Here is a 24,838-nt window from a genome sequence, read left to right on the forward strand (position 1 = left end):
TTGTGAGACATTAGAGTTTTCTATATATAGTATCAATATCATCTGCAAACAGTGACAATTTTACTTCTTCCCTTCCAATTTGGATGCCTTTTGTTTCTCTTTCTTGTCTGATTGCTGTGGCCAGGACTTCCAATACTGTGTTAAATAGAAGTGGCGAGAGTGGGCATACTTGTCTTGTTCCTGATTTTAGAGGAAAGGCTGTCAGCTTTTCACCATTGGGTATGATGTTAGCTGTGAATTTGTCATAAAGGGCTTTTATTATGTCGATATATGTTCCCTCTCTACCACCTTTGATGAGAGTTTTTATCATGAATGGATATGGAATTTCATCAACTACTTTTTCTGTGTCTATTAAGATGATCATGTGATTTTTATCATTTTTGTTAATGTGCTGTACCACATTGATTGATTTGCAAATATTGAACCATCCTTGTGTCCTTGGAATACATCCCACTTGATTATGCTGTATGATCCTTTGTATATATTGTTGGATTTGGTTTGCTAATATTTTGTTGAGAATTTTTGCATCTATATTCATCAAAGATATTGGCTTGTAATTTTTTTTTTTTGGTAGTGTCTTTGGTTTTGGTATCAGGGTAATGGTGGCCTCACTGAGTGAATTTGGGAGTGCTCTGTCCTCTTCAATTTTTGGAATAGTTTGAGGAGGATAGGTATTAGCACTTCTTCATATGTTTGGTAGAATTCCCCTATGAAGCCATCCAGTCCTGGGCTTTTGTTGGCTGTAAATTTTTTAAATTACAAATTCAATTTCACTACTAGTGATCAGTCTGTTCAAATTGTCTGTTTGTTCTTGATTTAGTCTTGGCAGGTTGTATGTTTTTAGAAATTTGTCCATTTCTTCTAGGTTACCCAATTTGTTGGTGTATAACTGTTTGTAGTATTTCCTTATGATTTTTTGTATCTCTGTGGTATTGGTTGTTATTGCTCCTCCTTCATTTCTGATTTTCTTTATTTGGGTTCTCTCTCATTTCTTCTTGGTGGGTCTGGCTAGAGGGTTATCAATTTTGTTTGTGTTTTCAGAAAACTAGCTCTTGGTTTCATTGATCTTTTCTGTTGTTTTTTTGGTCTCTATTTTATTTCCTCTCATCTTTATTATTTCTTTCCCACTGCTGACTTTGGGTTTTGTTTGTTCTTCTTTTTAGATGGTAGGTTAGGTTGTTTATTTCAGATTATTCTTGTTTCTTGAGGAAGGCCTGTATCACTATAAACTTCCCTCTTAGAACTGCTTTTGCTGCATCCCATAGAGTTTGTGTTTCCGTTTTCATTTGTCTCGAGGTATTTTCTGATTTCCCCATTGACCCATGTTGTTTAGCCTTTACATGTTTGTGCTTTTCCCATTTTTCTTTCTGTAATTGACTTCTAGTTTCATACTGTTGTGGTTGGGAAAAATGCTTGATGTAATTTCTATGCTCTTAAATTTGTTGAGACTTGTTTTGTGGCATAGCATGTGATTTATCCTGGAGAGTATTCCTTGTGTTCTTGAAAAGAATGTGTATTCTGCTGCAAACAACTTTATTTAAACCTGTGATTCTCAAGTTATTTGGTCTCAGGACACTTCTGTGTTCTTAAGAATTATTGAAGACTCCAAAATGCTTTTGTGTATGTAGGTTATATCTATCAATATTTCTGTATTTAAAATTAAAACAAAGAAAGCTTTAAAATATTGCAAAATAAGTGTACTTACTTCTGGTTGTGTTTCTGTGTACGTTTAAGGAAAACTTCAGATTTTAAAATAATGATTTATTGGGCATTAGTGAGGTTGATGATTTATAGTAGATAAAACCATAGTCAAAATACTGAGGAGAAAAATGGAATTAACTTCTAAAATATACTTGTTTATACTTTAAATTGATAATCTTAGAAAATTCTAGAAAACACAAGAATACATAAGCACACATTCTATTGGTCATTAGAGCAGGGGTTAGCAAAGGTATTCTGTAAAGGACCACATAGTAAATATTTCCAGCTTTGTGGGATACACCAGAGACAGAGACTTCTGTGTCACAACTACTCAACTCTGTTTTTGTAGCCTGAAAGTGGCTGTAGAGAATATGTAAATGAGTGGACATGGCTGGATTTGGCCTGTGGGCCAGTTTAGTTTGCTGACCTCTACTTTACAGACATGAGAAAATGAGAGTGAAAGGGACAAATAATGTCTTACTATTATTATGAAAAGAGTCTTGACCTTGTGGGCCTTTGGCAGGATCTCAAACCACACTTGGAGAACCACTGGTTTAAGCTACTGAAATTGATAGTTGATGCTGAACAAGACTTTAATGAATGTTTTAATTATTTACTGTTAGGAAATGCAACACTTCTTCAGTTCTTTAGTTTCTTGTGGTTACTGGATTGGTTTTTTGCCCATGTAGTGCTAATTAAAATAATGTAGGTAAAAATCTGTTGCCTCAATTTTTGCTCAATTGTGGGGTCTTTTTTGGGGACTGTTTGTGCCCCATTTTGCTGTTTTGACTATAGTATGGTCTATGTATGTCTTAGTTCATCAAACCTGTTCACAATGTGAATTTTGAATCTTACATCTTCTTAATATGTTTAATAGTTTATATATAGCATTATTGCACATTAGAAAAAACTTGAGTATTAGGAAAAAAAACAATGAGTATTTTGTGTTCTTTAGTATTAATTTGAAAGGAAATTTTTTCCAGCAATTTCCTACATGTAATTGTTGATATATAAGAAAGCTATTGGGGTTGTTTTGTGTATCTTTAAACTGGATACCTTAATGAATGCTCTTATTATTTCCAATAATTTTCTAGTGGCTTTGATTTTCTAGGTATAAAACAATTTTATCTGCAAATAATAATTTTGCCCCTAACTTTCTAATTTGTGCTCCTCATTTATTACCTCATTTCATTGGCCATTGCTTTAGGAACTGTATTACATAATAGTGGTGATTGCCTTCTTCTGGACTTTAATAGGAATGCTTCCAGTATTAAACCCTCAAGCGCAGTGCTGGTTGTTGGCTTCAGACCTAGTTAACCAAGTGTCCTTTTTCTTTTTTAACTAAAAGTTTCTATTGGGAATGGATATTGAATTTTTCTTTCAAGTGCCTTCTGAGCTTCTTTCAAGATTTGGTTTTTTTCCCCCTTTGGCTTGTTTACTTGATGACACATAACATTGAATAATTCTTGCATCCCTCATACAGTCATGACTCTCATTTGGTCATGGTGTATAGCATGTTTTAACATGTAACTCAGTTCTGTTTGCTATTATTTATTTATGATTTTTGGATTTAAAATACAAAATGTGAGATTTGTCTGCAGTTTCTTCTTATTGTGCTGTCTTTTTTGTGTTTTGGTATCAGGCTCTATTAACTTTTTGGGAAGAACCGGGGAGCCTTTCTTTTTCTCACTGCTTTGGAGCAGTCAGAATAGCATTGAGAATGATCAAGCATTCTCAATACTTGAAGCATTTAAAGAACTCATGGTTGGAACATGGGTTAGGGCTTTCTATAGCTGGCAACTTTCTCCATGTGTAATGATTATTCGTTTCTGTAGGGTTTTTTTCCCTCTTCTTGCATTAATTTTGATAATGCAAAATTAAAATTATATTTTCCAGGAAAATCATACATTTTAGCCACCTATTCTAATATTTTAGAATAGAGTTGTACAAAGTTTTTTCAATTAATTTCCTCTGCATCTATAATCAAACCTTTCAGTTTTCCCCTCATTTTTTATTACACTAGGAAGTGACTTGTCTGTTTAATTTTTAGTACAAACGTATTTCTACTATTTTTATTTATTGTAAGTAATCTCTACCTTTATCTTGTATTCCTAAGGACTTTCTTTTAAACATGTTAAGTCTGAGGTGGTCATGTATAGTTGGAAATGTAGGTTGAAGTTCATGTCAGAGGTTGGATTGGAAATGTAGTTTAAAGCGTCATTGGCATCTATTTAGGCCCTTGAAGAACCCCTCTATTCTAAGAATTTCTTTAAGGGACTGTCAGAGGACGGGGGCCTACCTGTTCTCTTCTGCCATCTGAGTTTCCCTCCTTGAAAGCAATAAATATTATCACACTATTCGCTGCCCTACACCCTCTATAAGAAACAGAAACTCTTGTGGTTTTAAAAATCTTTTGTGTGTGTGATAAAATATATATAGCACCAAATTTGTCTTTTTAACCATTTTTAAGTTTACAATTCAGTCCCATTAATTACATTCATGATGTTGCACAGCCATTACTATTATCTAGTACTATTCCCACACTTTTTATTATCATGCTAAACAGAAACTCTATAACCATTAAACAACTCCCCATTTCACCCACCCCAGCCTCTGCTAACCACTAATCTACTTCCTCTCTATAAATTGCCTCTTCTTGATATGTCATATAAGTGGAGTCATACAATATTCCTCCTTTTGTGTCTGGCTTATTTCATTTAGCATAATGTTTTCAAGGTTCATCTATGTTGTAGCATGTGTCAGAATGTCATTCCTTTTCATAACTGAGTAGTATTTCATTATATTGAATATACCACATTTTGTTTATCCATTCATGTTGCTGGACACTGGTTTGTTTCCACCCTTTGGCTACTGAATAGTGAGTAATGCTGAAATGAACATTGGTGAGCAAGTATCTGAGTTCCTGTCTTCAATTCAGTTGAAATTATACCCAGGAGTAGAATTGCTGGGTCATATACTTAGCTGTTTGAGAAATGTGGGTGTTTTTAAAGGAATTTTTAAATTGTTAAATACATAGTTATTAGAAGGGTTAGCAGAGATAGAAAACCATGATGAATTATAACAATCTTGAAATAATAATATTTGTTCTTTACTGAAATATGATCGGAGCTTGTCCAGTTCTTTCTCTGGCTTGTCATTTTCACCTTCTCCTCTTCTCATTTTTTATCATTGAGTCAGTCCTACCTATTTTCTCTTTGATGTATCAACAGACCTAGGGAGCTTGGGTTCCAGAACATTTTTCTAACATTACAAGTAATTTATTTTATAGAATATACTCTGCCCCAATCCATTCCTTACAGCACCTAGGAATAGACATGCCTGTCAGCCTTCTTGCTAGTACTTTAACACCAAATTATTGGAATAGAAATTTAAATAAAAGCAAATAATCTATATTAAATGTAGTTCATGCTGTTACCTGGAAACAGAAGTTCCCAGGCCTCTAGCATGTCTGTCACTATGTGTGCCTGCCCTTCTCCTCAGTAGAGGTGAATGAAGACTTGAAGGTCTCTGGAGCCACCCCCCCTGCCCCCGGTTCTTTTAGCATCTTTTGCAGTATTGCACTCCTGCTTCTCTTGCTTGCTGTCCACTTTTAGCTTTATACTTGGCTCCCTGAATTACTTAATAATCTACTTTTGGGGGGCTTACTGGTAATAAAAATGTAGATCAGCATCTTTGTGTGATGGTATCATTTTCTCCTTATTTCCAGTCACCCTTGGAATCTTTCTTCCAAGTCTGTCTACTCATCCCTCTCTCTGGTACTTTCCAGGTCAGGCTAGTCCTTGCTAGTGACAAGGGTCATATCTGTTTACAGTTGCATTACTATAGAAATCATAAAATTCTGGACCTACATGAGTCCTACAAGATCAAGTACTCTCCTTGACGTGTGTTAGTCCACCCCTCGGGGCTTCCAGTGGAGTACTCCACATTATTTATAAATATTTCATGACACTAAATGAAAATAGTTCATTTGCTTTAAGACTGCAAGGTCAACTTATTTTACTTTTGATACAAATGATACTAGCCTACCATGGTAACATTGACTTTTCTTGCTGATCAGAGGTTCTAATTAACAGTTGTATGTTTTTGATTAAAAAACAGGGTAACAAATTAATTTTTGATGCAGTTAAGTTACTAAAAATACTTCAAAGTGTGAGATCTTAGGCAAAAATTAATTTTAAAAAATGTATTTTAAAAAATTCTGCTCTGATTAAAAGGTTAGAAACAACTGATCTAGTTCACCCCTTTTTTTTTTTACAGACAAGGAAACTGAGACTCAGAGAAGTTACTTGCCATGTCCAGTGTCCCACAGGAAGTTAGTGAGTTTGTAAAAGAAAAACACCTTGTACCTCAAATAACAACAGACAGTTTCTACAAATGGGTTATATTTTTTGAAGAGGAGATCATGCCAGATCAATTTAATTTCTTTCTAAAAGAATATGTTGAGTATTGTTCATTGCCCATCTAGAGCCTATTTCCCTCTTTCCCTTTCCTATATGCACCTAGATTTTCATCTGGACATCTGCCCCTTCCCCAGATTCCTGGGACTTTGAACTAAGTTGACCCCAGCTGCCAAGTTTTGGTTGCCTTATACCAGTTACTTGGTTACCTTATGCCAGTAGAACTTTCTGTGTAGCCACTTAGTCACATGTGGCTGTTGAGCACTTGAAATATGTGACTGAAAAACTGAATTTTTAATTATATTTAATTTTAATTAATTTTAAATAGCTACATTTGGTTTGTGGCTACTGCATTGGATGTTGCAGCTTCAAACCATTTCCTCTTCTCATAGGCACATGACCTAAGCAGTCTAATCAGGGTGACTCCTGCTTAGAATTCTGGGATTAAGTAGTTTCCTGATGGATGTGAACATGAAACATTTATCCCTGATTGGTACTAGAAGCTATCCTATGACTAGCCAAGTGCTGTGGATAGAGGAGTGGAGAAGCAGAAAAAAATCTGGGCCCCTACAACCATTAGAGGGCTGGGCCCTGGATCAACTGACCTTGAAGCCTGTCTTCCTTCTGGACTTCTAATTGCATTAGCCAGTGATTCACCTTTGAGATATAAGCCAGTTTGTGTTGAATGTTCTGTCATCTCAACTAAGGGCATCCAAGGAGATACAGAGGGAGTGGCAAGCCAGGCATTCTGCCCCTTACTAGGAAGAGAAAGATGAATGAAGAGTAAAATCCAGATGCTTGTCCTTGAGGTGAAATTATTCCATAAGAGGAGATATAGTAACAGACGTGTGTTCTGGATCTTGACTGCCTTAGTCCCCTTCCATGGGAATTGCCTTTACTAACGTGGTAAATGCAGTCTGCCCTGTCCCCAGGACGTTAGTTGGATCATGAGTGGACTCCTGACCTAAGAAACATCAATACATTGACTGGCCAGTGACCCATTAGATTTTTTTCTCCACAGCTTGAGGACTCTGGGGTAACAGTGTCATGTGGATTGAGGGCTGGAGACAAAGTCATTAGGGAACAGAGGCTTCTAGAAACCACAAACAGTACACAAAGAGAAGAGGAACAGATTTGCAGAGGGAGGGAGGGACCATTCAAAGAGGAACGGGGAGAAGGTGAGAGGAGGAGGAAGAGGGAGAGAAAATAAGACAATTTGCTCTCTAGGCCTTGAAGGATGAGTAGTTTTCCAGGCGAAGAAGGGTCAGAAATATTCTTGGCATGAACAGGGGCACAGAGGTGGATAGTAGGTAGAATAATATCTACAGTGGGAAGAGTGCAGTATGCATAGTGGGGAGTCTGGAGGGGAGGCTAGAAAAATAGGCTGTGGTGAAGTTTTGTCCAGTTATCTGTGGCTGCTAAGAGATCTGGGTAATGGGAGGTCACCCAAGGTTGTTAAGGAAAGGAGACTGATTGTTAGGAAGAGGGGAGAGATTGGGGCATGGCATGGGACCAGTTAAGATGCTTGAAGACCTGACTGAGAGCAATGGCAGCTGGAATGCAGAAGAAGGGATAGGTAGGCAAGATATTTCAGAAATAGAATCGTCAGAGTTCGATGGTAGATCAGATATGGGACTTAAGACAGAAGAACGTTCAAGGATGAGATTAACTTGATATCTAGTTTAGCAACTGCATTGGTGTTGACATTCTTAAATGAGAAAAATAAGACCAGGTATGAGATGGACTATGAATCTGGGTTCTGATTATATGTTGAATTTGAGTTACATGGGGACACTCAAGTTGTAACATCCAGTGGGCGATTGGAAATAGAAATATCGACCCAGAGGAGGGATGGTGAGAGTTATAGATCTGAATATTATCAGTTGAAGCTATAGGAAATTGGTGAGATTATCAGGTAGATGGTCCACAGTTGGAATTACCTGAAGTAGTCATTATCCTATAAAACCAAGGCATAAGCTGGTAGATATGGAAAACTCAGGCGCAAGGATGGAGGGTGGGAAGTAACTCTGATAAAGATTTTGAGAGCCTTGTACAAGACCTAACAGAAAAATGTATAGAACTAAGAAGGAAGTGATGAGTATTTTCAAGAAATGAAGGAATGCCTCTCTTTCGTTAGTGGATATCAAATGATTAAAGATTATTTTTATTTAAAAAGACTGATTCTCACAATTATTTAAAATAACCTTTATTCAGGGAGAACCCCCTCTTTTTTATTTGCATTTAACCATTATTTTGAAAGAATGGATTGAAAGAGAAAAGTTCAATTTGACATTATTGAACTGGGAAAATGAGAATCATTACAGGTGGAGATGGTTAATGTCTTCATCCCCACTTCCTTCGACCTGGGATTCTGAGCACTTTCGTCTGTGAAGTTAGTTTTCAGGTCATCAGACTCCAAGAAGGGAAGGCCCAATCAAGTAGCTCCTCCCCTTTCACCCCTCTAGGCAGAATTTGGAAGCTTTATTCAGTTGAATAATGAAGCCTTTTTTGTAACTTAATGTTTAACCTGCTTTCTTAAGGTTTCTTGTGGGTTTTTTTTTTTTTTTGCTTTGATAGAGACCCTTTCTTAGCCACTATGCAGAACTATGATTCATCTTACTGGCATTGATTACCCCTTTGGGTCACTCTAAATAATGCCCATTCTCCCTTCAGAACTACCAACTAGATTTTTCAAGTCATGCAGCAACATGTCAGGGGAAACCTTTGCTTGACTAATGGAGTATTGGTAGCTATAACCTGTTGAGATTTACAAAAAGCTGTTGAAGACTCCAACTAAGCCTATTGGGGGGGAAAAAAACTGGCTTGTGTGGCTCTGGATGGGGAGAGGGAACTGGGTGTCCTACTCTGGGTGTAGAACCACCACCATTAAGGACAGATCTTATTTAACATTTTGCAGTAGAAAATTGTCCCTGCTTTTCAGATACTGCTTAAAAAAAAAAAGGCAAACTAAAAAATAAATGAGTCACCCCTATCCCTTTAAGTGGAACCAGCCTCCCACCCCTGCACACCCTTTTACTAGGCCCCTGAGTAAAGCTCAGCTGCATAGTAAAGTCTCTCATCTCCGCTCCCAGTTAGCTGACCCTTGTTTGGCCAGTCCCCTCAGCTCTGACTCATTTGCTTGAGGCAGAGGCAGCAATCGAGTATAAACTTGATAGTCTTGACTTGGGATCTAATGTTCATTTTGACCCTCCTTATTTCAGAGCTCTTTTGATATCAGCTTATATGGACTAAACTATTGTACTCTTGACTCTACAGTTCACCCAGGCCTCACTGCACCTACTCTTCTAGGTATAAATGCTCCTTGGGCCTACCCTGCTACATTGGGGCCAGGATCCAAACCTGTTTGGCTAGCCCTGTTTGCATCTCCACCAGGGAAGGAGGAGCCAATAAAATGTGGCAACACTCCTAGTAGGAAACAAAAAAGTACTGAACAAAAGCTCTTGCCAGTCATTCTTGCCTCTTACTGCTTCATTTTCCTTATTTGTAAAAAAAACAAAAACAAAAAAAATTCATAATAAATACCTGCCTTGACTTCTTCACAGGTCCTTGCATAAATCAAATGAGGTAATGGAAGGGAAAGTACCTTAAAAAGAATAAAGTATACATTTAGTTATGGGCATTTTCCAAATCATTTTTTGAAGCCTGTCGCCTCTTGAAGCAAGAAGTGTCAAATGAATCTTCCTACAGAGGTTCTCAGACCGCATGATGTCAGTGATGAGCTCTAATGGCTCTTTTTGGCAGTCCTTGTCCACCAGGGGTCTCCTGCCTGTCTCTCCAGCCTATGTTCTTTTTTTAAAAAATAAATTTATTTATTTATTTTATTTTTGGCTGTGTTGGGTCTTCATTGCTGTGCACGGGCTTTCTCTAGTTGCAGTGAGCCAGGGCTGCTCTTCGTTGCGGTGCATGGGCTTCTCATTGCAGTGGCTTCTCTTGTTGCAGAGCATGGGCTCTAGGCGTGTGGACTTCAGTAGTTGTGGCTTGTGAGCTCTAGAGCGCAGGCTCAGTAGTTGTGGCGCACAGGCTTAGTTGCTCTGTGGCATGTGGGATCTTCCTGGACCAGGACTCGAACCCCTGTTGCCTGCCTTGGCAGGTGGATTCTTAACCACTGCGCCACCAGGGAAGCCCCCAGCCTATGTTCTTGCACCTGCCCACTCAGACCTCACATCCAAACAAACCAGGCCTTGTATTGTTGCTAAGCACTCACTTCCCTCTTCTGCCTTTGTGTCTCTGTGCCTCCTCTTTTCTGCCATGAATGCTGCCTAATTCCCTGTCTCCTCCTGTGAAAATTCCTCTAACCTTCAAATGTCAACTGTCATTTTAAATGTGTATTAATTATTTATTGCTGTGTAACAAATTTGCCACAGACTTAAAACAACACGTTTACTATCTCACATTTTCTGTGGGTCAGTAGAACATAATAAGAAATATATATTTGGCTTCTGCCCCTGCTTCCTGACACAGAGCTCCTAAAGACCTTTGAATTTCCTGAGTGATAGCGATGCTAGGAGCATCTTTTGTTCTAATACGTGGTCTTTGACCCTGGTTCCTTGACACAGAGCTTCTAAAACCCTTGTCATTTCCTGAGTGATGATGGTGATAGGAGCATCCATTGTTCTATGAGGCAACTCTTGGTGGACTCCTGGATAGCTTCCGGATGGGGTTGGTCATGAAATGATTCTAATCATTTCAGGCTATGGTTAGAAGCTTGACATTTTCAGCCCCACCCCCATCCTTCAGGGAGTGGCGAGAGGCTGAACATTGAGTTAATATTTGATCATGCCTACATGATGAAGCCTCCATAAAAATTTCTGAACTATAGGGTTTGGAGAGCTTCTAGCTTGGTGAATACATCCATGTGCTGAGAGGGTGGTGCACCCCTCGACTCCATGGGGACAGAAGCTCCTGTGCTCAGGATCCTCTGGGCCTCCTATGTACCTCCTTGGCTGTATCCTTTATGACATCCTTTATACTAAACCAGTAAATGTAAGTTAAATGCTGCCCTGAGTTCTGTGAACTGTTATGACAGATTATCAAACCTAAGGATGGGGTCGTGGGAACCCCCTCAATTTGCAGCCAACTCAGACAGAGTGTAGGTAATCTGGAGGCCCACTACTTGCATTTGGGGTCTGAAGTGGGGGGGTGGGGGCAAGCAGTCTCATGGGACTGAGCCCTTAATCTGTGAGGTCTGTACTCACTGCAGGTAGTTAGTATCAGAATTGACTTAAATTGTCGGACACCAGGTGGTGTCCACAGAGACTTGCAGAATTGCTTGGTGTGAAAAACCCATACATTTTGTATCCTAAGTGTTATGAGTAGAGGAAACAAGGTTCCCCTTTAGTCAGGAATCTGGGCGTGGCCCAGCGTGGTCCTCTGCTTCAGGGTTTCTCAGAAGGTTGCAATCAAGGTGTCAGCCATCTGAAGGCTCTACTGGGGAAGGGTGTTCTTCCAAGTTTATATGGTTGTTGGCTAGATTCAGTTCCTTGCGGGCTTTTGGACTGAGGACCTCACTTCCTTGCTGGCTGCTGGTGTGGGCCTCTCTGTATGGCAGCTGGCTTCATCAGATCCAGCAAGGGAGAGAGTCTGTTTTCAAGGTGGAAGTTACAGTCTTATGGAACGTAATCATGGAAGTGACATCCTGTCACGTTGGCCATATTTTGTTGATTAGAAGCAAGTCGTTAGGTCCTGCCCACACTCAGAGGGAGGGGGGCTATAGCACGGTGTGAGAGCGGGAGCTGTGAGGATCACTGGGGGCCGTCTTAGAGTCCGCTCAACCACAGGGTGTTTTCCCCACGAGCCTGTACTTATTTCTTCCAACTAGATGTGTGATCTTTCCTTTCCGTGACTCTTCTTACTAGGTACTTGTTTCTTTTTTCAGTTCACATTCCGTGACTGATATTATTATGGTTGAATATTTTCTTTATTTCCCTCATATAACTGTTTTTGCTCATCTTTCATCTACTTTCAACCCCCAGAACAGTCTTGTACTCAGCAAATGTTCTGCAAAAGATTACCCTTCCTTTCCTTCTTTGAAACTGAGGAAGAACCAAACTAGTTGCTTTCCTGTTTAACACCTGAATCCTTTTTCTCCACAGCAGCCACATAGGATCCATTATAAAACCTTCAGATTCGTCAGTTTGGCATCAAAAGCAATGACTCATCCATGTCTATATAACCTGGCTGGAGTGATCTGCCTGATTTGCACTTAGAGCTAGAGGTTGTTACCTTATTAAGGAGAAGCAATTTTCCATTAAAGATGCTTCAAACATTAGCTATTTTTGAGTGGTGTATTGTTCTGTTTCCTAGGGGGCTTGCTGGGTCTCAGAAATGATGCAGCCTATAAGAATTTTTTCTTCTTTAACCTACCTGTTTTCATTTGCCTGGTAATGATCATTTTGGAGTCCTATTTTTAGGTAATAGGAACTGAATTGATAAAGAGGACTGACTCTTTAGAAGCAGCATTTTAATACTTTCCCTTTTGCCCAAGCAGTGGGCTGGATCTTATTATCCCTGTTGGAAATGTTCAATAGGATGAAATATCACATGTGCTTTAAGAGACTTAGAACATGAGAGAGATATATGTTTGATATATGTGGATCACAGGCTCAAAACAGAACAAAACTCATTTACTTTAGCTTCCCATGCTTGGGGGGGGAGGCCAGTCTCTACTTAACCCTCTATGATAGCTCAGCACCTTTTTCATTTCTTGAAGTTTTGATGGATAGCTAGCCTTTAGAAGACAGGTAAAGAAACACTAGTCAGATTTTAGTAAACACTGTGCTTCTGGTGTTGAAATGATCATGTCACAATAACAGGTCAAGCTTGTTCCCTTTAAGAAAAACTCAGATGGAAGTCAACTTAAACTTGGAGGAGTCATTCATCTGTTGGGAAAGATGCAGAATTAGTAAGTTAAAGCCAGCTACAGATGGGAGCACATAAGTATGTGGGCCTACATTTTGGGTCTTTTGGGAGCCATGAAGCTAAAAGCCAATTAAAGCTTTAGTAGAGAGAAATTTAAAAGTGGTTTCTCCTGGGCAAGAGAAAGATTTGGAGCAGAGAGTGCTCAGAGAAAAGCAGTGTTGATGATGTAATTAATACAGTTAACAGCTGGGAATGTGAATCAGTGCGAAGCCCCATCTGAGAAGACCCTGTGAAGGACTCAGGTTTGGGCACGAAAATCACTCTATCCAAGGCACAGCTTCAACTCAGGAACCTGAAGGTATCTTCATGGTCAGCCTGGGGAGAAGGGTGACCAAGTTCTGACACATGAGTCCCCCTGTTCTTCATCTCTCACCAGTCTGTAAATTAGAACAAGGAAGGAAATTTGGGTAGTGAAGGGATTTTTTTCCTTTTAATGCTTGAGTATTAGCTTTCTTTTCATTCATTTATTTATTCTGTTACTCTTATATGAAGTCCTTCTTTCCCCAGTCTATACACATCTGTCTACTTTCAGACAGTGTTTTCATTGTTATCATCTAATTGATATTCCCAATCTCTGCCCCAAGATGTAGAACCATATCTCCAGCTTGGGTAAAGGACGTGATCATACTTATATCCCATTGTCACCCCAAACTCAAAATGGGCCCAAGAGTTGATTGACTTCTCCCAGTATCTTATCATTCAGGCACATCTCTCAAAAATCATGTTTTCTTTTCCATTCTCACTTCCATTAATCCTGTTCAAATCCTGAAGGCTGTGTGGCATCATGGGAAGAGGATGAGACTTAGGTTTGAATCCTGCCCTTGTCATTTCCTAGCTGGTATCCATGAGCAAGCATGTTATTGGATGTTCGTGAGCCTCATTTCCTAAATGATCTTTTTGAGCCTCATCTCTAAAATTGGCATGATAATACTTGCCTACCTCATTGGATTATTGGAGAATATTGAATTTGGCAGTGCATATGAATCATCTAACACAGTGCCAGGTGTGTGCCATAGGTGCTCAATAACTAGTTACTATTTTGTAAATGTTTTACTATTAATATTTTGAATGCATAAGAGTGCAGAGCCTGGCGTGCTCAGGGCCACTGTTTTGGGAAGCCATTCGCATGTGATCCTCCCCTGGGACTGTGGAACCCAGCGCTGAATATATTAGGTATCCCCCACCTCTCTAGCACTTTTCAACAGATGAATTGGCTTCTACGTTTCAAAAAACCAGAGCTGTTGCCCGCCCCCTTCCCCTGTGGAACCCCCTCAGCTTTCTACTTAGGAATGGCTTGTGTCTAGACTCCTTCCCTCCTCCATTTATTTTGATACAATGAAGTTGGCATCTCTCTGACCTTCTGCCTGAGGTTAATCCTTCCTTCTGGGTTCTGGGTCCCCTCCCTTCCTGCCCAGGGTCCCCTCCCTTTCTTTGTTGTGCCCTCTTCAACCACACCTTCTTTAGTGATACTTTCCTATCAGCAATTAACTGTTCAGGCTTCTCTTATCTTAAAAAAATACAAGAAACCATGTGTGATTTCTTTCTCCCCCTGCAGCTTCCACCCTGTGCTGTTCCCCGCCTTCACAGCCAGCCTTCCGGAGCCTGGTACACACCCTCGTCTCCGCAGTCAGTTCCCCGCACACGGCGTTCTGCTTCACTCCATTTCCTCCTGTGACCTTGTCACTAAGTCTACACTGCTGACCATACTTTTCTTACTGAAACGCATGCTTTCTTTGGCTTCTCTGACTTCACATTAGGCTGATTATTCTGCTACCTTTCTGATCACACCTCAGTTTCTTTTGCAAACTTTTCTACTTGCACTTTCTTAAATAATGTTGTTCCTCACTGCTCTATCCTAGGCTGTCTTCCCTTCTGATTCTGAACCATCTCCGAGGGAACCAGTCTACTTGTTCACTTGTCCTCTGTACGCACACGACATGCTCATTTCTGTCTCCAGCCCAAAACTCTCTCTTAAGCATCAGATGTAATATCCAACACCTCAAACTCGCTAAGTCCGACTGAACTTATATCCCCTCCCGATTGCCTGAAGGTGCTCTTCCTATAGCAGGTCATGGCTCATTTGTCTAGAGCAGTGGCTCTTCACTTTAGTGGGCGTCAGAGTCCCCTGGAAAGTGTGTTCAGATGGCTGGGCCCCATCCCCAGAGGTTCTGAGGCAGTAGGTCTGGGGTGGGGTCTGAGAATTTGCATTTCTCGGAGTCCCAGGTAATGCTGATGTTGCTGGTCAGGGGACTACACTTTGAGAACATCTGTTATAAGGAAATTAGGCAGTTTTTCCCATTCCTTACTCTACCCCTGTAACTTCCCCAGCCTCTAGTTCCCAACTAGCATCTGAATAATCTTGTCAGTTTTGCCTTTTATAATAAATACCTCTCTATCTAGAACCCTCCATTCCCTCTGCCACTAGTTTGATTTATTGCGGTAACCTGCTAACTGACCTTTCTGCCTCTGGTTTCACTTCTAAATCTGTTCCCCATATAGCAACCAGTGTGAACTTCTTAAACCATAAGCCATTATTAGTCCCCTGACTGCTTTCTTCCATAGCTCTCCATTGCCTTTGGGATAAATTCAAACTTCGTAACGTTGACCTGGCCTCTGCCTACCTATGTGGCACCATCTCTTCTCCCTCCTTACTTTGCACAGAATTCACCAAGCATACAGAGAAGCACATGCAATCTAAATATATATTATATAGCAATTATTGAGTGCTTGCTGTGTTCTAGCCACTGTGGCACTTTTGCACACATTAACTTCATTTAATCTTCCCACTAACTCTATAAGATGGGTTACATTTTACAGATGAGGAAATGCGACCCATTTTATAATGTTGCCATCCCTGTGTACCAGTCCTTTCCAGTCAGTTGTGTCCAGGGTTACAGGGTTGGATTCACTCAAAACTGACTACCAAGAGCTAATGATAATAACCGTGACAACAACATGAGTAGTAATATCTAACAATTTTTGTTAATGTACTTTGTGCCGGGGCACTCCGTGTAAACATAACTCATGTATACTATTCCTGATTTCCAAAGGAGGAAATTGAGAGAGGGAGTAACTTGTTCAAAGCCACAAGTTCAAGATCACAGGACCTAGGTTTGAATTTAGGTCTTGTGACTCCAAAGCTCATGCTTTTTTTTTTTGAAAGTTTCATGACTTTTTAAAAATAATTAATTTTTGGCTGCGTTGGGTCTTTGTTGCTGTGCACTGGCTTTTCTCTAGTTGCGGCGAGCGGGGGCTGCTTTTCATTACGGTGTGTGGGCTTCTCATCACAGTGGCTTCTCTTGTTGCAGAGCACGGGCCCTAGGCACACAGGCTTCAGTAGTTGTGGCTCGGGGGCTCTAGAGTGCAGGCTCAGTAGTTGTGGCACACGGGCTTAGTTGCTCAGCGGCATGTAGGATCTTCCCGGACCAGGGCTCGAACCCGTGTCCCCTGAACTGGCAGGCGGATTCTTAACCACTGCGCCACCAGGGAAGTCCCAAAGCTCATGCTTTTAACTACTCTGTCATTTCTGTGGGTGGAAGCAGTGAAGTTATTTAGAGAGCTGTTTATCACTTGGCATCTTCTAAAGTTTAAAATCCTTCTATGTCTTTAAGTGAACTAAAAAATTTTTGGCAACCCTCCCATCCTCATTGGAACCCACCCACATGCACCTGTCTTTCTTCCAGATCTCATCATACTGTGGTAAGAAGAGTTTGGAATTGGAGTCATACTGGGTTCTGATGCCATCTCTACTAACCATCTCCTTGGATGAACCCTGGGATAAATTACTTTACCTCTTTGAACTGCTGATTGCTATAAGAACCAGAATAGTAATGCTTCCCTCATGGGGTTGCTGAGAAAAAGAAATGTGAGAATACCTGTCTCTTCTATCCACCCCTTGTGCTTTTGCTTAATGTAACATTGGGCATTATCACAGTAGCTTCCTTGTTGTGTTTCCTGCACAGATCACCACTGCCCCTCTCCTGTTCTTAACTCCTGTCACTACTCACTAGGCTCTACACTGCCACCTGAAAAATATTTCTGAAATACAAACTCTAGTGACTTCCTGTTGATAGTAATGGTGAACTTTTATTCAGACATGCACCCTCCTACTGAAACAACCAAAAGTATTATTTAGATAAAATACAAAAACCAAACCAAACCCAGCCTTCTTCTTAAAGCATCAAAGAGCTCACAGGCATTACCAGGTTAAAATTGGGGTGGAAAACCCATGCAAGAGTGCAGGTTTGACCAGCGGTTGTGGGGGACAGAAATAAAGCCCAGATTTCTCACAAGAAGCTGGGACCCCAAAGGACTGCATTATCACGGTGAGGGTGGACCTGAAACATACCAGCTCTCTTGTGGAATTGCAGCCCGGGTTCAAGCTGACTGGCTCAACCAAGGAATCTCAAGTCTTGAATTGGTTTATGGGCTGGTTGTGCCTCTGGGTGTATGGCAGAATCAAGTGGAAATTCTTTCAGAAGCAAGGTTTCTTCTGCCTAGGCCTCAGATTATTCAGTAACCAGCACGTAAATATAACCAGGCACCCAAGGAAACCATACTCCAAGGGCAAGAATCATCAGCAGCCACAGACAACAGAAACAGCCCTTCATAAACGTCATCAGATATTGGAATCATTACCATCTGTAAAAAACTACTGTGTTTAAAGAAATAAAAGATAAACTTGAAGATATCTGCAAAGAATAAGAAACTATGAAATGTGACATAGCAAATTAAAAAAGGAATCAAATAAAACTTCTAGAAAGAAACATAACAGTAATGAAATTTAAAACTCAGTGGATGAGGAAAAGTATATATTTGATTAAATATTTTAAAGAGAAGAACCTCAATGGATACATTTAACAGAAGATTGAATAAAGCTGAAGAGAAAATTAACAAACTGGAAGACGGTCAGAAAAAATTATCCAGAGTATAGCATGGAGAGACAAATAGAAAATGCAGAGGGAGAGGGTAAGAGACATAGAGAATAGAGTGAGGTCTAAATAAGTTTAATTAGAGACCTAGAAAGGAGATGAGAGAGAAAATGAGCTAAGGTGAAATTTAAAGATAATGGCTGAGATTTTCCATAACAGTTGAGATACCAAACCACAGATTTACAACCAATGATTGTAAGTAGAATTAAAAAAAAAAAAAATCCAAACTTAGATACATCAAGATGAAACTACAGAAAACCAAAGGGAAAATCTTAAAAGCAGCTAGAGAAAAAGACAGATTATCTTCAAAGGAGCAATAGGCCAACCCTTGACTCCTCATCAAGTATAATTCTGATTATGTTATTCTCATATTTTTCAGTGGCTTTCCATCCCTAAAACGTAAAATACATGCTCTTCAGCATGTCATGTGAGGCCTTTCGTGGTCTGGTCCCTGCAACATATTTAGACACAGAGAACCTTTGTCCTTCTCATTTTACTCTTGATTATGTGCCTTACACATGTCTTCCTTTCTGGAATGCTCTCCATGCCCATCCATCTAGCCAGCTCCTACTCAGCCTTCCCATTTTAGCTCGGGGGTTCACTGTCAAACTCCCTGGCTCCCTTCTCACTGCCTTTGGGCACACTGCTTGCCAGCAGTCACCAACTCCATGTACTTCAGTATTTGTTTGCATTTTGTTTCATTTCTAGTACACGAGTTTCGGAGGACAGAGCCAGGGTTATTTGTAGTGCCTGACACTCCACAGATATTCAGAACCTTCATTGAGTTGACGCCAGCATTTCAGGGAGTCCCACGGCCACTTAAGCAATATCTTGATGTAGGTTTTCATGGCTCTTCCCATGATGCTCTGATTCTTGCTTGTGTGGAAAACAGGCTGCCACAGTTAGCACCAGGATCCCTGAATGATGTCTTCGGCTGGCTCTACCCCTTCAGTACTTCCATTTCCTTGGTGAAACTGGAATAACAATATCCACTGTACCTGTTGTATGAAGTTATGGTGTGGATCAAATGAGGTGATGTATGTGAACACACTGTGAACGTTCTGTGGCACCGTACAATTGCAGTAGCTTTATTTCAGGGTGAGAGATTTGCTTGGACTGGCAAACTTGCAGCACAGAAAATGATTCTTTGTTTGTTTGTTTTTCATAGTCACAGGAGACTGTTTCCTTATTTTTTTAAAAATTAATTAATTAATTAATTTTATTTTTGGCTGCGTTGGGTCTTCGTTGCTGCGCCCGGGCTTTCCCTAGTTGTGGTGAGCAGGGGCTACTCTTCGTTGTGGTGCGCATGCTTCTCATTGTGGTGGCTTCTCTTGTTGCAAAGCACGGGCTCTAGGCACTCGGTCTTCACTGGTTGTGGCGTGCGGGCTCAGTAGTTGCGGCTTGAGGGTTCTGGAGCACAGGCTCAGTAGTTGTGGCACACGGGCTTGGTTGCTCGGCGGCATGTGGGATCTTCTTGGACCAGGGCTCAAACCCGTGTCCCCTGCATTGGTAGGCGGATTCTTAGCCACTGTGCCACCAGGGACATCCAGAAAATTATTCTAACATGAATGTTACCTTGCCCTGTGAGGACTTGTGTTGTCATGCCTACATTTCACTGGGGAGAGGGGCCCAGAAAGTAACTTTTCCTTGTTGGTTGATTTTGAGAGATCTGAGGGGAATTGTTTTCATGGACCAATTTATATTACAGTTTTCATTGAGTTCTTGGTGGAAATTGTAAATTTCTGTGACCCTTCATTCAGAGATGAGAAAGCTTGGATTTGTCAGAGTTTGTCACTCTTTTAATTGGAAAGATTGAAACACCTTTTTGCCCAATTCCTTGCTTTTTTCTTCACATTGCCTTTACTTAGTATCACAGTCTAATCATCTGAAAACCTGATGAATTTGTCGAGTGTTAAGAATCATCAGCCTTGTCAGTCCGTTGTTTGTGTATGAGAAGGCCAAATCAGAATCATTTTTAAGGAAGTGGCAATGCCAACTCCAGCAAACCATGGTGTTTTACTTTTTGAATGTTTAAAATAGAAGTTTCAGGTAATCTGTATAAAGAGATTAGGATTTTACTGGATTTTCCCTCCTAGAGTGTTTTTTTTGGAGAATATAGTGAGCAGTTGCTTATATTTGTAGTGTGTCCAGTTTTTAGAAAATTCTGTTTTTTAGATGAAGAATTTTGGTAGTCACTAGTTTCTGGACATTTTTAACTGGAAGGGGCCACAGAATGCATGGGGCCGGCTCTGCCTTCAGTACGGCAGACTGAAGGCTGTGGGGAAACATAAACTTTTCCTTCGTTGAGGACTGCCGGCAGCTCTGCCCTCTTCTAGTAATTCATCAGGGAGTTTCATCGTTCTGTGAAAGCATTTTCCCTGATAGTCAATCAAAAGCTCTTTTAACTTAAGCCCCTTTTTTGTACTAAGTCATTCATAGTGATGGAGACGCACTTTGCAGCCTCCTTCTCATAAATCTCTCTCAAATCTTGCCTCTGTTCACTGTCACTGCCACTGTCTTAATTTAGATTCTGATTGCGTCTCATCTAGACTGTAACCCCAGCTTCCTAAGCTCTCTGCTACTATTGTCTCTCCACTCTGGAACGCTACCAAATTCATAGCTCTAAAATGTATGTGTCCCTGGCCTTTATAGTGCTTTGTAGGATAGTATCCAGGCTTATCAGTTTCACTGTCTGGACCTGTGTGTTAGGAAGTATGTTCTGCTGAGAGTGGCATTAAATCCTAAAATATCAATGGCTTAAACAAGAAAGTTTATTTCTATCTCACAGAAAAGAAGAACAGAGGTAGGCAGGTCAAGGTGTATAGGTTAGCTCCATAGTCTTCAGTTCTGCTGTGCTGCTGTGCACAGCAGAATGCACTGTTGTCCTGTAGCCTCCAGGACCAAGATGAGTGCTTGAGGTCCAGCTGCCACATCCACATTCCAGCCAGCAAGAAGGAGGAAGAGGGGAAGGCTGTGCCTCCATCCTTTAAATCACAACACTTTAACCTGCATCTTACTGGCTAAAACTTAGACATACAGGCCATGCTTAGTTACAAAAAGACTGAGGAATGTAGTCTTCTAACTAATACTAGCTAAAAAAAAAAAAAAAAAAATCGGAGTTCTGCTTAGTAGGAAAGAAGAGAATAGATAACTGGGCAGTAACTAGAATCTCTGCCATAGCACCTATCCCACCTCCCCACCAGTTTTGTTCCTTTCCCCATCCAGTCCCTTCCTGCCCAACACTTGTGTCCTCAACCTGTTAGTAGCTACAATAAATCTCTTACTAATCCTTTACCATGTCAGGCTCTTTCACAGCTCTGGTCCATTGTACAAGTGCTGGCCTTTACCTGGAATGCCCTTCAACTTTCTTTCTCCAAAACGTCTGTATATCCTTCAAGCCCAACTCACTTCCTCAGTGAATCTTTCTTATTTCCTTAACACTGACAGCACGTTACTTCATACTTGAGGATGTATCAGTGGAAGAGCTTCAGGAACTTAGTAGTTGAAGAGACTTGGGTTTGAATTTCTTCTCTGCAACTTGGGCTGGAAAACTATAAATATGGAAGTTCTTGGCATATAAATTATACTTAGAGCCATAGTGCAGATCTCTCTTCTTGAGTTCCAGATATTCATGTTGAACTGCTTACTCAGTATCATCACTTGAAGATCTCACAGGTGGCCTCTCAAATAGAACCACCTCTGAAGTAGAACCCTTGATTTTCACTGCCTTCTCTAGTCTTTCCTGTGTCAGTAATGCCTCCATCAGCCTAGCTGCAGATGTCAGAAAGCTTGAAGCAATCCTTTATTTCTTACATCTAATAATCCTTAAACTCTCACATCTAATTACCACCAAAGTCTATTAGTTCAACTCCAAAATATCTCTTAAATTGATCCTTTTATTTCCATCTCCAGTGCCTGTATTGTAGCACTATCCTCTCGTGTCTGGACTTTGGCGATAGCTCTTAACTGGTCTCCCAACATCCCCTCTTAGGTTGGCCGAGTCTCAAGTTAGGCAGTCACTTTCTTGAACAAAATCCTTAGCCAGCTTCCTATTGTATGTAAGTTTAAACTCAGGATTCTTAACTTCTGCACGGCCCCATCTGACTCGACTCCTGCTGCCTCTCGTTTGCGTTTGTGGCCGTGGCCGTTCTTGCTCACTGTGCTCCAGCCACAGGGTCTTTCTGTTCCTGATCGTGCCAAGGACTTCCCGCCTCCACCCCTTCCCAAGTACCATTCCCCACTCGGGGTCTTTTGTCCCCTTCCTCCAAGGGCAACTCCTACACACACCATCCTTATATCTCAGCGTAAATGTCACTCGCACACAGGGCCTTTCTCCGACTTCTTAATCTAAATCATATGTTCTCTTCTCTTCCTCCTTGGGAGTGTTCTTTCATTCTTAGCATTCATCACAGTTTATAATTCTATATTTATTGAGCGCTTATTTATTGAATATCACTCCAACATTAAACTGTATGTTCCATAAGGGCTGGAATCATCTTTCTTTTATTCACACTGAATCCTCAATGCCCAGTGCTCAGTAAATACACATGGTATAAATGAAGAAACAAATGATCTTGTGATTAAACAATGCGATAGATTTCTCTCATTAAATTGACAACTTTGCTACTTGGTGTGGCAAGACGTAGTTGTTGGAAACCTGTTAAGGTGATTCACTTTTCTAAACTGGCAGTGTGTTTCTTCACATTCATTGAACGTATCTGTGGTGCTCACCTGTAAGGCTACAAGCTTCAGTTTAATTTATTAGAGTGCATCTTTGTCTGAACAAAGCCTTATTTCTGCCAGGATATCCTTATGAACACAGAACCTGAAAAGGTCATGTGCAAGTGTGATCTCTGAAAATCATAATTGGGCCCACTTGCATGGCTTGCCCTCTTTTTTTGAATGCAACCTGGCATAACCTTTGGAACAGAAGACTTGCTTGTTGTTGGGATGGAATCTGAAGCCATCAGTGACCGTTACAGAAAGCCGCATGCCCAGGATTTGGGCTGTCTTGGAAAAACCTTCACTACCCTGTCTTGATTGCCAGCTCTTGAGACCATAGACTTGAGACTTGAAACTCGGATATCAGATATCTAGGTAGAGTATACTTGTTCATGGTAATTCCAGCCTCCTAATCTTTCCTGAATTACCTGTTCTGTAGAACACATTGGCAAGATATGTTATGGAACTGGTCAACAACTTGTGTGGGTTTTTTTCTCCCTAAGAGTATAAAAGATGTTGTTCTGAAAGCATCTGATGATTTTGGAATCCTGAACTTGGTCTAAAATAAAAGATGAACTTGGATGATGTCCCTCTTTTACAGGGTGATAAAGAGGGTGATCGACAATGGGAAAGTTTTCATTTGTTTTTCTTTTTAGAAAACAGAATTCTGCTTTCAGTGGGCACTATGGTAGGTAGATTTTAGCATAGATGGAAAAGCATACAGTTGATTGTTCTTAAGCCCCAGTAGGTCAGATCATGTCAGTGTTTCCAGAGTACGCCCAGAGTAAAGTTGGCTTTTAGCTGAGCCTTTGCTAAGAGGCAGCCAGTCCTGAAAAGGATTTATTTATTTATTTTGGCCTTGGTAATGTCTAAATGATGATAAGTACAAGTCTCTCTTAGCTAGCTGGAGTGGGTCCCACATGAATTGGTTGTGACCCCTAGAATCCAGAAACTCCAGTAGAGTTGGATAAGAATATTTTGTGGGGGAAATCTAATGTAACACATGAAAATATAAAATATTAAATGTTCAGAAGTTTGTAATTTGCTGCTTTTTTTCATGAGTGGTTTTAATACTTCTGGTCCAGAGCCTAACTCCCTCTTTAGTGGTTTCAGTTTCTTGGGTGAATGTGAATTTTATAAGTTTTTTAAGAAAGGAAATTAAACATTAAAAGACTTTAAGTACTTTACTCTTTATATAATGTCACTAAGAAAAGCCAGGAAAATCAGGGTTGGCTTTTTTATTTGTTTATTTAATAAATATAATCTATTTTCCACCATTTTGTTTGTTATGGCTGTACCAAAGTACTTTTAAAAGTTAACATTTATTTTGATTTTGTTTTATTTCAGCAGATGTGCATAATAAGTTAACCTATCTCTATTCTTCATTGTGGGCTGGGGCAGTGTATAACATTTAGTTATTTTGGCATTTTGACACATAGGCGATTTAGTTTAATTCAGCATAATTTGATGCTCTCCACTTGTATGATGCCTAACATATGAATAACGTTAAATAGATAAAATGCGGCCTGCTGAGTGTGAGCATTACTACAAGTTAGTGACGTAATTGACCTTAGCCAAGTCACCTAACCACTGTGGGCCTGGGTTTCCTTTTCTGTAAAATGAGTAGTTTGGGGTAAATGGTATCCAAGAATCCTTGCAGCTCTGAATTTAAAAATCCCATGAGTCTGTATGCCTAATAGGTATGTGTCTACCTGATTCCTCCTCCTCTTCTTTTCTCTTTTTTTTAAATTAGGAAAAGAGGATGCTGGTGCACCAGTTACAAAAGACGAGAACACCTTCATGTCACAGGACACAAGAGCTTTACCAGAGAAGTCGCTGCAGAGATCAGCAAAGGTCTCTGCCTGTTTTCTTCACTTGTCTGGCTGGTAGCCGAGCTACCTGTTGGAGGCCTCTCATACAATTCAGTTAGGATTGTAGTTGGTCGGTTAATCAGAAAAGTCATTGGAAGCAGGGAATCATAAAAAGTGAATCTTTTTCATAACTTTAAACATATATTCATTTGTCTGTATTTGGATGAAGGGCCAAGGCCTTTTCTTTGTGTATGGGTATGTTTATTGAGGTTCTGCATTATCTTTTTCTGCATAAACTGCACTTGTAATGTGACAT

General features: G+C 40.3%; 1 protein-coding gene across 7 annotated transcripts in view; it reads left to right on the forward strand.

The window, feature by feature from the left end:
* DIS3L2 (DIS3 like 3'-5' exoribonuclease 2) overlaps positions 1–24,838 on the forward strand; it is a 371,579-nt gene that overhangs the window by 131,705 nt on the left and 215,036 nt on the right. For 5 of the 7 annotated variants that reach the window (XM_059928940.1, XM_059928939.1, XM_059928944.1 and 2 more), the window contains exon 7: positions 24,465–24,565. In XM_059928940.1, coding sequence (XP_059784923.1) covers positions 24,465–24,565 — 101 coding nt within the window. Of the gene's footprint in view, positions 1–5,979; positions 6,039–24,464; positions 24,566–24,838 lie in introns of all 7 variants that reach the window. The other 2 variants (XM_059928942.1, XM_059928946.1) reach the window with 2 other exon arrangements.

The sequence above is a fragment of the Balaenoptera ricei genome, chromosome 7 (genome assembly GCF_028023285.1).
Source record: "Balaenoptera ricei isolate mBalRic1 chromosome 7, mBalRic1.hap2, whole genome shotgun sequence".
Taxonomy (NCBI): domain Eukaryota; kingdom Metazoa; phylum Chordata; class Mammalia; order Artiodactyla; family Balaenopteridae; genus Balaenoptera; species Balaenoptera ricei.